The 15,805-nt window shown below is 36.6% G+C and overlaps 1 protein-coding gene across 1 annotated transcript in view; it reads left to right on the top strand.

Annotated features, from left to right (window-relative positions):
- GDI2 (GDP dissociation inhibitor 2) overlaps positions 1 to 15,805 on the top strand; it is a 44,647-nt gene that overhangs the window by 18,348 nt on the left and 10,494 nt on the right. Inside the window, exons 4-6 of the mRNA XM_036842225.1 lie at positions 1,870 to 2,004; positions 7,276 to 7,474; positions 7,737 to 7,868. Coding sequence (XP_036698120.1) covers positions 1,870 to 2,004; positions 7,276 to 7,474; positions 7,737 to 7,868 — 466 coding nt within the window. The remainder of the gene's footprint in view (positions 1 to 1,869; positions 2,005 to 7,275; positions 7,475 to 7,736; positions 7,869 to 15,805) is intronic.

Here is a 15,805-nt window from a genome sequence, read left to right on the forward strand (position 1 = left end):
TGGATTTTTAAAATATGTCTACTTACTAGAGGGTGAAATGATTTCTAGAGTTACTGGCTTTCATGTTCCTTAATGAACTGGCCAGTCTTTCGCTTTGCACATTTTTCTGTTGACGTTTTTGTGTTTTTCCTTACTGATGTAAAAGAGCTTATTATAACAGCTGTTAAATGCCCTTTTTTATTTATTTATTTATTTATGGCTGTGTTGGGTCTTCGTTTCTGTGCGAGGGCTTTCTCTAGTTGCGGCAAGTGGGGGCCACTCTTCATCGCGGTGCGCGGGCCTCTCATTATCGCGGCCTCTCTTGTTGTGGAGCACAGGCTCCAGACGTGCAGGCTCAGTAATTGTGGCTCACGGGCCTAGTTGCTCCGCGGCATGTGGGATCTTCCCAGACCAGGGCTCGAACTCGTGTTCCCTGCATTGGCAGGCAGATTCTCAACCACTGCGCCACCAGGGAAGCCCCTAAATGCCCTTTTGAAGTATGTTGAAAGTATCTTTTCCAGTTTGTGATTGGCATTATATATAACTCTTGTGGGTTTTTTTTTCTGTACAAAAGCTTTTATTTTTCACACAGTCGTTGGTTGAGCTTTCTTTTATTGGTTTTGATTTGGAAGACTATGTTTAAAATTTTTCTCTCTACCTCAAGTTTATAAAAATACTAATATCTGCTTTTAATGGTATTATGGTTTCATGTTTTCACTTTATAAATAAGTTCATCTATTTTGTTTTGTTTTGTTTTTTTGTCAGAGCATCTATCTTATTCCTTCATAGAACTATGAAAATATGTAACAATTTTATTTTATTTAAAAAAAAATTTTTTTGAAGTATAGTTGATTTACAATGTTGTGTTAGTTTCAGGTGTACAGCAAAGTGAATTAGTTGTACATACACATATATCACTTTTTTAGATTCTTTTCCCATATAGGCCATTACAGAGTATTGAGTAGAGTTCCCTGTGCTATAGAGTAGGTCCTTATTAGTTATCTATTTTATATATAGTAGTGTGTTTATGTCAATCCCAATCTCCCAAGGTTCATCTATCTTAACATGAGTAAATTTATCTATTTTATTACCCTGTTGTTTGAGAAGTAGAGATAGAAATTTATTTTTTCAAAATGGCTAATCAGTTGTTCCTCAACATCATTTATCTTTTCCACTTTGATTAGAAAACTTTCATCATACATTAAATTCTTTTACATGGGTCTCTATTTTTCACTGATTTATGGACTAGTTAATATACAGTATACTGAAACATTTGGCTGCATAAAGGTCTCCTCATTACTCTATTTCTTGTTCTCAAAAAGAATTTTTTTTGATTGTCCTTGTATGTTTATCCTTTCGAATGAGCTTTAAAATAATTTTGTTTGGTTTCTCAAAGAAGTTTACTGTTTCTAGTATACCAAAATTTCTTTGGTTTATCCTAGCTTTTTCTTGACCCAAAACTAGTATTCATTTTAATAAATATAAATTGAGTTAGGAACTGAAAAGCACAAATTCCTGGAGAATTTTGCCTATGAGTTTTCTCTCTTTAAAATACAGTAGGAACTTTAAAGAAACCCAAACCCATTTGCAGTAGTACTATAATTCTAAACCTCATACTTCTAATAATTATTGTGTAACTTTTACAAAAGCATGTTGAAGTTATTAACCTTGAAGTTGTAACATTTAAAAAAAGTCTAAATATGCTAAGCAATAGGTCTGCATTCTGATTGTCCTATTTAAAATATGGCTTTGGAGACTTTTCTAGGAGTTACTGGATGGTGTTAAGAAAAAATTGGAAAGCCATTAGTATTAGTAAATGTACTTTTCTTTCTGCTGATTTTTGAAAGTAGTAAGATTTAAGTAACAGTTTGAATTATGTGACTCTTACAGGTCAGCTGGTTAAGATGCTGCTTTTTACAGAGGTCACTCGCTATCTGGATTTCAAAGTGACTGAAGGGAGCTTTGTTTATAAGGGAGGAAAAATCTACAAGGTTCCTTCCACTGAAGCAGAAGCCCTGGCATCTAGTAAGTAATTCTATTTTATTTTCTCAGAATATTAGGATTTTATAACGTAAAGGGATCTTAGAGATAAAATTTAAGGTCCCCTGAATTAGTCATCCACCCACTCATCCAGTCAACAAAGATTTATTGGGAGTATGTTATGTGCTAGACACTGTTCTAGGCAGTTGAGAGTACTTCAGTAAACAAGATGTTCAGAAATTCCTGCCCTTCTGAAGCCTGGAGAGGTTTTATCTTATGGAGCCTGTTGCTGGTGAAGGTGAGCCTTCATAGGTCTAGTATACTCTTTTCAGATTAATAATTCGTGAGAGTCACTGTCTCTTGGATTGTTTCCTGTGTGCTAGGCTCTGTGGGAGACACTTCACATTTGCTTTCTTACTTGACTTGTGAAGCCCTTTGTGAGGTAGGGTTTCCATTTTATAGATGAGGAAACTCAGGCCCAAAATCACATAGGTAATGAGTGGCAGGATGGCATTGAAACCCTGGTGGGATTGCTGCACAGCCCGTGTACTTCATCACCCATCTACGCTGACCTCCTTTGCTACTCTATCCAACATGGTGTTCTGGTGGAACTCATCCTCTAAGTGGTGCTGGTGTCATTCTCCAGCATCTCTGTTTCTAGGAATTCCCAGTGAATATGGAGTGATTTTATTTTCTGCCCCAAATTATTTCCTCTACTGGCTCATCAAAGATTTCTGCTTAACATTTTTTATTCTGAGCCTTTTAAATAGCAAACACCCCAAGAAAAGACCTTCCATCCTTTAAGGTGTTTTTGTTGCCATGCAGAGCAGTTTAAGGAAGGATAAATTTGTATAACTAAAGGGTAGATGAGTTTTGTAGGTGCTGTAGGAGGTCAGAGGAGGGAAGGGTTTGCATTGGGAGAATAGGAAGAGTGCCAGTAAATTCTCCAGTAATTATTTTGGCATTAAGATTGGAAAAGATTTCTCACCTAGGGGTCGTCCCTGGTGGTGCAGCGGTTAAGAATCCGCCTGCCAATGCAGGGGACACGGGTTCGAGCCCTGGTCCTGGAAGATCCCACATGCTGCGGAGCAACTAAGCCCATGCACCACAGCTACTGAGCCTGAGCTCTAGAGCCCGTGAGCCACAACTACTGAAGCCCGCATGCCTAGAGCCCATGCTCCACAACAAGAGAAGCCACCGCAAGGAGAAGCCCGCTCACTGCAACAAAGATTAGCCCCCACTCTCTGAAACTAGAGAAAGCCCGTGCGCAGCAATGAAGACCCAACGCAGACCAAAAAAAAAAAAAAAAATTTCTCACCTAAAAACCTAGTTTAAGTTATTTTGGCAGTTTTTCTAACTCCATTTATTTACTTCTTGCTATTAGGGGAGAAAATATTGGGCATAAAACATTGAAAGACACTAAAGCTAGAAAGTAAAAAATAGCACTAAGAATTGCGGCCAGGTTGGGAGTGACAGTTGGGTAAGGGAAGGAATGGCTTCTGATTGAATGGAGGGGAGTTCTTGGTGTGATCATGGGTTAGAAATCATTTAAAGTCTTTTCAGTGACACTGCATCTAATTTAAATAAAGTGTTTTCATAGAAATACGAGTTCAACAGTTTGAGTAGAACTCTTTTAAACAAAGTTTGGGTTTTTTAGTTTAAAATTTTTATCCTCTCTTTGAGCTCTTATCTACATTAATAGCTTCAACCACTTCCTTCATTTAATAAAAATTGAAGGACTTACCTTAACAGTTTTATGTTTCTGTTTTTGATTTAATATTTTCAAATATGTAAAACATTTATATGACTTGAAAGTCAAAATTATATTGAAAGATATATTTAGAGTCTTATCTTTGCCACTCCATTCTTTCCACTCTGATAGGTGGTCATTTTTACTGATTTCTGATTTACCCTCCTTATGCTTCTTTTTGCAAAAATAAGCAAATATATTAATGTATGTATTTTTAAGGTTAGATTTATTGAGGTTTAATTTACATACACTAGGATTTACCTATTTTAGTGTACAGTTTCATGAAGTTTTACCAATCACTACCTTATCAGCAACTGTTTTTATATTAATGGATAGGATTTTGAAGTTGGAGTGGCAGGGAAGACATTTCTAGGCAGAATGAATGAATGGGGTAGGAAAAGTGTAGAGGGTGGGAAGTTCAAGAGAAAGATAAATAAAAACAAATTATTTTATGCTTTTAATAATAGCTAACATTTTTGAACATTATGTGCAGGCATTTATGTACTAATTATTTTATGTGTATAGTCTAAGTTTATTTTATATAGTCCTTCACTACAACACTCTGAGACGTGGTGCTATTATCTATATTGACAGATGGGAACACCGAGGTATACAGGTGTGAAAGAGCCCAAAGTAGCATAGTTCATGACTAGTAAAACTAGTTTGAAGCCAGATTTGTCAGACTCAAGAACCCCACACTCTTAACCGCTGAACTATCTAGTATATAAATGTAGCTTCTCAGATATTTTAACAACTGTCACGTACACTGGAATTCCTTTTTTCTCCGTGCTACATATTTCCAGTTCCTGTGGTGGTTTCTCATATAATATGCCGCCTAGGTCTCTTGGCCACTTTTCTTTGGAAATTCTCTGATTTGCCAAGATTATCTTATATATAAAATAGAATTAGAGCCAGACCAGACCTGATACTCCAAGTGTTGTCTGCCCACTCAGTGTCCTTGGGACTTTTACTAGGACAATATATTTCTATTAATGTAGCCTAAGTTTACATTAGCTTTCTTAGGAGCTGTATATACTGTTGGTTCTTGTGGTAGGTCATGATGCCAGCTAAAACCTCAAGGTTCCAATAAATATTCGTTCATTGGTCAAATGTTATTTTAGTCAAATAAATGAGAAATATATTTGGCTTCTAGAGAAATGTTGAACACAGATACTATGTTCAGAAAAGTTTGAGACATTTTCATGAATAGCTTTGAAACGTGCCCAGCAAAATCTTGTATCCTCTGTTGAATCTTTAGCTTGCTTGTTTGTTCTCACTCTTACCGCTGTGAGGCATCTGTTTGTCAGGAGCACCTTTGACATCTCAGGGCTTGTGGCCGTCAGGAGTTGGTGTGCCTGCTGCAAAGCCCAGCTGTGAACTGGGGTGGGGCTGTTTAGGTCCACTGTCGGAATGACATGTCATGTGCCATGTTTTAGTGCTTTTCTTGTGACGTTAATTCTACTCTGATTTTTCTATTTTTTATTTTTTTATTCACTTGTCAAATCTTATACTTGTTAGTTAATTGGAACGCTTTTTTCTGTTCTCTTATTGAAACTGCTCTGGATATTGTAGCTTTATTCTGTTTTAAAAGTCTTGACATAAGTGTCTTTTTTGGTAAATAAACCTCAGTATGCAAGTGAATGAAGGAAAAGTAAAACCACTTGAAATGAGTGAAGGTACAACTCAGTGGACTGACTGTGAAAAAGATTTTTTCTAGTCCTTTTATCATATAATTTGAGTATTTTCTTTATATATTGTATGTCCAGTATATGAACAAGTCAACTTCTTTTATATTCAGTCCCATCAGATGTTAATTATATGGATTGAATATTTATTGAACACTTGCTATATGCCAGGTACCCTTCTAGGTTTGGGGGTAGGGAGGGTGCAACAGAAGGAAAAAAGTAAACAAAAATGCTATCCCTATTGGAGCTTCCATTAGTGGGAGACTGACTATAGATAAATAAGGAGAAGCATTTCAGATGGTGATATAATCTGATATAAAAGCGTATCAGAGGGATATGGAGATGAAAGGAGGGAGTGAGGGTGGGGCTACTGTTTTAAATAGGGTGACCAGGGAAGGCATCGTCATATAGAAGTAGCTGTTAAGAATTACATGGTAGGAAATAATATTTGAATTCGTTAAATTAGGACTTTTTCAGAATGAGCACCCGGTCTCTCACATGTTGGTAATTGCACTGGTATCTGGTTCCGACATAAAGGGATGGAGGAGCAGCTTAGAGCATCTCCTCTGTGCTGGGAGACAGGAGTCCACTGTGCTGGGAGAGTGTCCCTGTCAGGCTCAAGGCTTGGAGGAGGGAGGGAGATGAAAAGAGGGAAAGAGTGGGGAATTTAAGAATACACAGTAGATTTTCATTTTTATTTTAAGAGAAGTTATGCGATAACTCAACAATAAACTGTTGATAAGAGCTTTAGGTTCCAACAGGCAGTGTCCACCAGAGTGACCCCCAAGTTGTAAGTGCATTGCAGTGGTGACTCGTGTTTCCTTTGGCTGTTTTACACCTTCCCCTGAAACTACACTTGTGTCTTAAGTAGGGGGCTGTGTGGTAATAGAATATTTCTTTTTAGCCTTATGCTTTTACTGTGTGTGCAGTCTGTCCATTGTTTTAAAGCTAGGTTGTAAATATTAATTTAAAAAGTTAAATGTAGTCAGCTGTCATGAATAGCCTCATGATCATTTTAATTTTCAGTTTTGTTGATTTCAGCTATAGTCTTGGGGGAAATAATGTTTAAAATATCAAAATATTCAACTGTCAACAGATATAAAAGAAATGGTTAAGCGTTTATTTTTAAAGCTATAGTTGTTTTTAAAGTAGCCGTATGGTTTAAGAAAGGGGAAGAAGGAGATGGAACCAGAAAATTTTCTTTTCCTTTGACTTTGTCTTTCTACCAGCTATCTACAGTAGCAGGGATCCTGAGTCGTAGGAAGAACTGAGGGTTTCTTAGGTGGTAGTTCATAGCTTTCTCCTGGTCTACTTTTTAGTGTAAAAAGCAGTGAACTGCTTATCTAGGACTTCATGAAAGTGACTGGCAGCATAACCAGCATCTAAATTTCTTTGAGGTCAAATTGTTCTTGGTATCTAAGCTGCTTTTCCATTAAATGCCAGAGTGTATCTTAGCATACAGAAAAAAAAAATGAAGTGCATTGAGAATTTTAGGCAGTTGCTGGAGTATAGATCAGAGTTGTCAAAAAAACAGATAGATGCCTTCATGAATAATAGTTTTTCAAAGTCTTATTTATCTTGTACCTAATAAGAGGTATAATTATACATGTTGCATTTAATTAATTACTGGTTATAATTACTTGTAATTGTAGTGTAAAATTGAAGGCTTAATAGCTGATCTATTGTAATTATGACAGTTTATTTTAAAGTGTTATGAAACTGTCAGTTTATTTTAAAGCAATGGCCAAACTCCCATATTTTAAATTGCACATTGCCTTAGAAGAGCCTCAGATAACATAAAATATTTAAACTTTATTTTCACATTTTCTTTTCCTCAGTGTCCTATTGTGAGTGTGTGCTTTTTGAAAAATTCTTTTTTAGGCCTAATGGGGCTGTTTGAAAAACGTCGATTCAGAAAATTCCTGGTGTATGTTGCCAACTTTGATGAGAATGATCCTAGAACTTTTGAGGGCATTGATCCTAAGAAGACGGCAATGCGAGAGGTGTATAAGAAATTTGACCTGGGCCAAGATGTTATAGATTTTACTGGTCATGCCCTGGCACTTTACAGAACTGATGAGTAAGTTTTTTGGTTTTTAGATTTATATTTTTCTTGGAATTCTTCACTGAATTTCCCAATTCTGCAGAGTGGAAATTCTAACAAAACAAATATATAGCTCTATTATACTACCAAAGAAGAAGTTCTAACTGCAAATTAGAGTTAGAACCTTTTAAGTAAAATATGGAGATGTTGAATTAAAATCCATTCAGAAAAAGATTTTAAATTGAATATAAGAATGCAAACCAAAGCCCTTTTCTAATGGTCATTTCCTTTTGTCTAGCTATTTAGATCAACCATGTTGTGAAACCATTAATAGGATTAAACTTTACAGTGAATCTTTGGCAAGATATGGCAAAAGCCCATACCTTTATCCACTCTACGGCCTTGGAGAACTGCCACAAGGATTTGCACGGTGAGAGCCCATGTTTAATCTTTGTGCTAAATAAAACCTCACTGATCCTGAACCTCGTCTTGAACGGTAGTTTATGATATGGTTGTGGTTGTGAATAATGAGACAAGATTTGTCTGTGAGTGGTGAGGTGCTTTTTGTTTTTATTGAAGTAAAATTTATATACAGTGAAACCACAGATTTGTGGTTAAAAAAAAAATGAGTTGGACGTATATATAGACCTGTGTAACCAAAACTCCAATCTAGATGTAGAACATTTTCCTTACTCCAGAAGTTCCCTTGTATCCCCTCATAATCACCACCACCCCTGCACTGTAACAACTACATTTGTGATTCCTATCACCATAGAACACTTTTGCCTGTTTTTGAAGTTTTATTATTTATATATGTACTCACTTTTTAAAAAAAATTATTTATTTTTTTATTTATTTATGGCTGCGTTGGGTCTTTGTTGCTGCGCACGGGCTTTCTCTAGTTGCAGTGAGCAGGAGCTACTCTTTGTTGTGGTACGCGGGCTTCTCATTGTGGTGGCTTCTCTTGTTGCGGAGCATGGGCTCTAGGCGTGTGGGCTTCAGTAGTTGTGGCACGTGGGCTCAGTAGTTGTGGTTCGCGGGCTCTAGAACGCAGGCTCAGTAGCTGTGGCGCACAGGCTTAGTTGCTCTGCGGCATGTGGGATCTTCCCGGACCAGGGATTGAACCCGTGTCCCCTGCATTGGCAGGCGGATTCTTAACTACTGCGCCACCAGGGAAGTCCCTATGTACTCATTTTTATCTGGCTTTTGCTTAACAATATTTTTGAGATTCAGCCATGTTGATGCATGTGCTGTTAATTCATTTAAAAAATACTGAGTAATGTTTCATTATGTGAATTATGTGAATATACCACATTGTCCTGTTGATGGACATCTGGGTAGTTTTCAAAACGTTTTGGGGTATTATGAATGAAGCTACTATGAACTTTTGTGTAAAATTGTGTATGGACATCAGTTGTCATTCTTTCGGGTACATATCCAGGAGTGGAATTGCTGGCTGATATGGCAAGTATATGTTTAACTTGATAAGACTGCCCAGCAACTTTCCGGAGTGGTTGTACCATTTTACATTCACTTAGCAGCATGTGAGAGTTCTGGTTGCTCCACATACCTGCCAACGTTTAGTATTGTCAGTCTTAATTTTAACGACCCAAGTAGGTGTGAAATGCTATCTCATTATGGTTTTAATTTACATTTCCTGAGGACTAACGTTGATCACCTTTTCATGAGCTTGTTTTGTATAATTTTGTGGTGTGAGTGTTCATTTCTTCTGCACATTTTTAGAGATTGGGCTGTCTTTTTGTTTTTGATTTGTAGGCAATCTTGATGTATCCTGACTGCAAGTCTTCTGTCAGTATACGTATTATAAATGTTTCTCTTAGTCTGTGGCTTGTCTTCTGATAAGCAGAAGTTTTAAATTTTGCTAATTTACCAAAGTGGTTTTTTTTTAATGTTTAGTGTTTTTTGGTTCCTAAGAAGCTTTGCCTACCTCAGGAGCACAAAGATACTCTCCTATGTCTTTTTCTAGAAGCTTTATAGTTTTAGCTTTGTGTTTAAATCTGTGATTCATCCTGAAATCATGTTGGTGTGTGAGGTGAGGCTTGAGGTTCACTTTTTTCTGTACTGATATTTAGTTGTTCTAGCACCATTTGTTGTAAAGTTGTCTTGGTGCCTTTGTGAAAAATCAGTTGGCCATATACACATGTCTATTTTGTTCCAATGATCTATTTATTTTTCCTATTCCATTACTACACCATCCTGATTATTACAGTTTTTTATAGTAAGTCTTGAAATCAGGTAATATATAAATCTTTCAACTTTGTTCTTTTTCAAAATTGGTTTGTCTATTCCAGGTCCTTTGCATTTCTACATAGATTTTAGAACAAGGTATCAACTTCTTGAAAAAATTATTTGGTGTGATTTTAGTTGGGATTGAGTTAAACCTATAGATCAATTTGGGAGAGAATTATCTTAATAACATTGAGTTTTCCAGTCCGTGAACGCTCTCTCACCATGTATTTAGGTTTTCTTTGGTTCAGCAGTATTTTGTAGCTTTCATTATAGAGATCCAGCACTTTCTTGGTTCAAACTTATTCATAAGTATTATATGTTATTTTGATACTGCTGTTAATGAAAGTTTCAATTTTATTTAAAGTTGTTTGCTGCTTATATACAGAAGTACAGTTGATTTTTATACTTCCTGTGACCTTGCACTTAGTCTATTTTACAGATTTCTTAGAATTTTCCTTGTACACAGTTACATCATCAGTGAATAGAGAGATTAGCTTCTTCCTATACAACCTTTGTGTTTTTACCCTCTTGACTTTATGAACTGGCTAGTACTTCCAGAAGAATGAGGAATAGAAGTGGTGAAGATGGACATTCTTGCTTTGTTTCCAGCCTTAAGGGGAATGTTTTCAGTATTTTATTATTAAATATGTTTTCTGTAGGTTTTTTTTAATAGGCAGTTTTGTCAGATTAAATTCCGTTTTATTCATAGCTTGCTGAGAATTTTTATTATGAATGGGTGTTGACATTGAGTGCAGACTTTCTTTATGCTATTGTGAATTTTATAGATTGATTTTTGGATATTAAATTAACCTTGCATTCTTAGAGCAAACACTACTTATTCATGATGTATTTTCCTTTTAATTTATTGTTGGATTTAATTTGCATATATGTGTGAGTATGTATGCGTTTGTGTGTGCCTGTTTGTATGTGTACATTCACACATGAGTTCTTGTGCCTATGTTCATGAAAGGTAGTGGTTTATAATTCCTGTAATATTCTTGTCTGTTTTTTTGTATCGGGGTTTAATAGACTCATAACATGAGTTGGAAGAGTTTCCTCCTACTCTGTCTTCTGAAAGAGGTTGTGAAAAATGGTATTGTGCTTAAAGGTTTGATAGAATTGACCAATGAAGCCATCAGGGCCTGTGGAACTTTTCTTATGGGAAGGCTTTTGAGTGTTAATTCATTTTCTTTTAATAGAAATAAGGCTGTTCAAATATACTATTTCTTATTTTCAGTTGTGTTTTTCAAGGAATTTGACTATTTCAAACAAGTTCTTGAACTTTTTGACAAAAAGTTGTTCAAAATATTTCTTTATTATGTTTTTGATGTCTATAGGATCTTTAGTGAGGTTCCCATCTTCATTCTTGTGATGGATAATTTATAATTTCTCTTTTCTTGATGGGATTTCATCAATTTTATTAATCTTTTCAAAGTGCTAAATTTTTAGCTTTGTTAATTTCCTTTGTAGTTATTTTTTATTTTACTGATTTCTGTTCTTAATTTTTTCCTTTTACTTATTTGGGTTTTTATTTTCTTTTAGTTTTTAAGGTTGAAACAGAATTGATTTTATACTTTTCTTCTCTAACATAAACATTTGAAGGTCTAAATTTCCCTCTAAATATGTACCATCAAATATGGTACCCTATCTTTCCTATGATTTTTTTTTTTCTTTGACCCTTGGGTTATTTGAAAGTATAGTATTTAATTCCTAAACATTTGAGGATTTCCCTAAATATCGTACTGACATCTAATTTAATTCCATTATGGTCAGAGAACAAACTTGTAAATTTTCAGTCTTTGAAATTAATTAAGGCATAATTTATGGCAAAATATATGATCTGTTTTAGTGAATATGCCCTTGAAAGAATTCTGCATGCATGTTCTAGAAAGGTAGCTCATAGAGTTGTTCAAATGTATATTCTTACTGATTCTTTTTCTAGTTTTGTTGCTGAGAGAGGGTCTTCTACCACAATTGTGGATTTATCTGTTTCCTACTTTAGTTCTGTCAGTTTCTACTTCAGACATTTAAAGCTCTTTTACTAGGTGATACTAATTTCTGATTACATCAAGTCTTCCTTGTCTCATACTAATATAACCATACCAACTTGTTTACTGTTTGAACAATTTTTTTTTTTTCCTTTTGCTTTTAAACCCTCTGTGTCTTTATATTTAAAGTGAGTCTCTCACAGACAGCATATAGTTGAATATTGCTTTTTTATCCAATGTGACAACCTTGGCCTTTTAATGAAATTTTTTAGTCATTTATTTTTAATATAATTATTGATATGGTTGGGATTAGATCTGTTGTTTTGCTGTCCCTCCCCCCCCCCCAGGTTCCTCTTTACTTTTTTGGAATTAATCAAATATTTTCATCTTAACTGCTTAATTTTTAGCTGTGCCTTTTCATTTCTAATTTTTTAGTGCTCACTCCATAAATTATAATATCATCCTTCATTTATCACAGTTATTTGGAGTTAATACTGTCCTTCTTTACATAAACTGTAAGAACTTTGCAACAATTTCATCCCATTTACTATTCTCCTTTGTGCTGTTGTTGCCTATATTTTAATGTCTACATACTTTATTAAACCCCACAGTACAACATTAGAATTTCTGCATTAAACAGTCAGTTTAAAGAAATGAAGGGAAGGAAAAATGTAATGATTTGTCCACATTTTTACCATTTTTGATGCTATTCATTTTTTCTTATAAATCCTTGTTTCCATCTGTTGTCATTTCTCTTCAGCTTTCCATTGGCATTCTTGTAGTTACTGTTGATGATCTCTCAGCTTTTGTTTATCTGAAAGTGTTACGTCACCCTCATTTTTGAAGGACTTTCGTTGGTTTAAGATTTTTTTTATTCAGCACTTTATAGCTGTTGTTACCTTCACTTGTGGCCTGCTTTGCTTATGAGAAGTTAGCTGTCAACTGTAATAAATAGTTGTTTCTGTGTTTTTGTTTTTTGTTTGTTTTTTGTTCTTCTGGTTGCTTTCAAGATTTTCTTTGTGTTTTTGGGAGTATAACTAGGATTTGCCTAGGTGTGGTTTTGCTTGGGATTTGCTGAACTGCTTGGATGTGTAAGTCAATTTTTTAGCTCAAGCTGGGAATTTTAAAATCATTATCCTCTTCAGATATTATGTCCCATTTTCTGTCTTGTCCTCTGGGACACCGATTGCTTGTATGTTAGATACTTGGTATTATTCCATAGTATAGGGGTCTCCAACCCCTGGTAAAGGTCCTCAGCCTGTTAGGAACCAGGCCGCACAGCAGGAGGTGAGTGGCGGGTGAGCGAGCGAAGCTTCATCTGCTGCTCCCCATTGCTTGCGTTACCGCCTGAACCATCCCCCCCATCACTCGCATTACCACCTGAACAAACTCTGCCCCCGCCCCCCCTGCCCCTGGTCTGTGGAAACACTGTCTTCCATGAAACCGGTACCTGGTGCCAAAAAGGTTGGGGACCGCTGCCATAGGTCACTGAGGCTCTGCTCATTTTTTTGTTCATTTTGTTTATCTGTTTATGTTTCATATTGGGTAATGCGTGTTCATTTAAGTTCACTAGTTCCTTTTTCTGTTACTTCCAATAAGCTGTTAATCACATTCAGTGAGTTTTAATTTTTTAAAAAATATTTTTTCAATTGATCTAGAATTTCCATTTTTTAAATATAGTTTTCATTTTTTTTGTGAGGTTTTCTGTTTATTCACTTTGACTTTCACGAACGTATAACCTTTTTTTTTTAATAGATCTTTATTGGAGTATAATTGCTTCACAATACTGTGTTAGTTTCTTTTGAACAACAAAGCGAATCAGCCATATGCATACACATGTCCCGGTATCCCCTCCCTCTTGAGTCTCCCTCCCATCCTCCCTATCCCACCCCTCTAGGTCATAGCAAAGCACCGAGCCGATCTCCCTGTGTTATGCTGTTGCTTCCCACCAGCTAACTGTTTTACATTCGGTAGTGTATATATGTCGATGCTACTCTCACTTAGCCCCAGCTTCACCCTCCGACCCCATGTCATCAAGTCCATTCTCTATGTCTACCTCTTTATTCCTGCCCTGCAACTAGGTTCATCAGTACCTTTTTTTTTTTTTGATTCCATATATATGCGTTAGCATACAGTATTTGTTTTTCTCTTTCTGACTTACTTCACTCTGTATGACAGACTCTGGGTCCATCCACCTCACTACAAATAACTCAATTTCGTTATTTTTTTAAAAATTAATTAATTAATTTATTTTTGGCTGTGTTGGGTCTTCGTTTCTGTGCGAGGGCTTTCTCTAGTTGTGGCAAGTGGGGGCCACTCTTCATCGCGGTGCGCGGGCCTCTCACTATCGCGGCCTCTCTTGTTGCGGAACACAGGCTCCAGATGCACAGGCTCAGTAGTTGTGGCTCACGGGCCTAGTTGCTCCGCGGCATGTGCGATCCTCCCAGACCAGGGCTCGAACCCGTGTCCCCTGCATTAGCAGGCAGATTCTCAACCACTGCGCCACCAGGGAAGCCCAATTTCGTTTCTTTTTGTGGCTGAGTAATATTCCATTGTATATATGTGCCACATCTTCTTTATCCATTCATTTGTTGGTGGACATTTAAGTTGGTTCCATGTCCTGGCTATTGTAAATAGTGCTGCAGTGAACATTGTGGTGCATGTCTCTTTCTGAATTATGGTTTTCTCACGGTATATGCCCATTAGTGGGATTGCTGGGTCATATGGTAGTTCTATTTTTAGTTTTTTAAGGAACCTCCATACTGTTTCCCATAGAGGTTGTATCATTTACATTCCCACCAACAGTGTAGGAGGGTTCCCTTTTCACCACACCCTTTCCAGCATTTATTGTTTCTAGCTTTTTTGATAATGGCCATTATGTCTGGTGTGAGGTGATACCTCATTTTAGTTTTGATTTGCATTTCTCTAATAATTAGTGATGTTGAGCATCTTTTCATGTGCCTCTTGGCCATCTGTATGTCTTCCTTGGTGAAATGTCTATTTAGGTCTTTTGCCCATTTTTTAACTGGATTGTTTGTTTTTTCGATATTGAGCTCCATGAGCTGTTTGTATACTTTGAAGATTAATCCTTTGTTGGTTGTTTCATTTGCAAATATTTTCTCCTATTCTGAGAGTTGTCTTTTTGTCTTGTTTATGGTTTCCTTTGCTGTTCAAAAGCTTTTAAGTTTAATTAAGTCCCATTTGTTTGTTTATTTATTTTCTTTTTTTTTAAACACCACATTTGTTTGTTTATTTATTTTTGGCTGTGTTGGGTCTTCGTTTCTGTGCGAGGGCTTTCTCTAGTTGTGGCGAGCGGGGGCCACTCTTCATCGCAGTGTGTGGGCCTCTCACTATCGTGGCCTCTCTTGTTGTGGAGCACAGGCTCCAGACGCGCAGGCTCAGTAGTTGTGGCTCACAGGCCTAGTTGCTCCGCGGCATGTGGGATCTTCCCACACCAGGGCTCGAACCCGTGTCCTCTGCATTGGCAGGCGGATTCTCAACCAGTGCACCACCAGGGAAGCCCCCCATTTGTTTATTTTTGTTTTTATTTCTGTTACTCTAGGAGGTGGGTCAAAAAATAGATGTTGCTGTGGTTTATGTCAGAGTGTTTTTCCTCTGTTTTCCTCTAAAAGTTCTATAGTGTCTGGTCTTACATTTAAGTCTTTAATCCATTTGGAGTTTATTTTTCTGTATGGTGTCAGGTAGCGTTCTAATTTCATTCTTCTACATGTAGCTGTCCAGTTTTCCCAGCACCACTTATTGAAGAGGCTGTCTTTTCTCCATTGTATGTTCTTGCCTCCCTTGTCGTAAATTAGGTGCCGATATGTGCGTGGGTTTATCTCTGGGCATTCTATCCTGTACCATTGATCTATATTTCTGTTTTTGTGCCAGTACCATACTGTCTAGATTATTGTAGCTTTGTGGTATAGTTTGAGGTCGTGGACCCTGATTCCTCCAACTCCATTTTCTTTCTCAAGATTGCTTTGGCTATTCAGGGTCTTTTGTGTTTCCATATGAATTGTAACATTTTTTGTTCTAATTCTGTGAAGAATGCCATTGGTAGTTTGATAGGGATTGCATTGAAACTGTAGATTGCTTTGGGTAGTATAATCATTTTCACAGTATTGAT

Source organism: Balaenoptera musculus, chromosome 2, assembly GCF_009873245.2.
Source record: "Balaenoptera musculus isolate JJ_BM4_2016_0621 chromosome 2, mBalMus1.pri.v3, whole genome shotgun sequence".
Classification (NCBI taxonomy): Eukaryota; Metazoa; Chordata; class Mammalia; order Artiodactyla; family Balaenopteridae; genus Balaenoptera; species Balaenoptera musculus.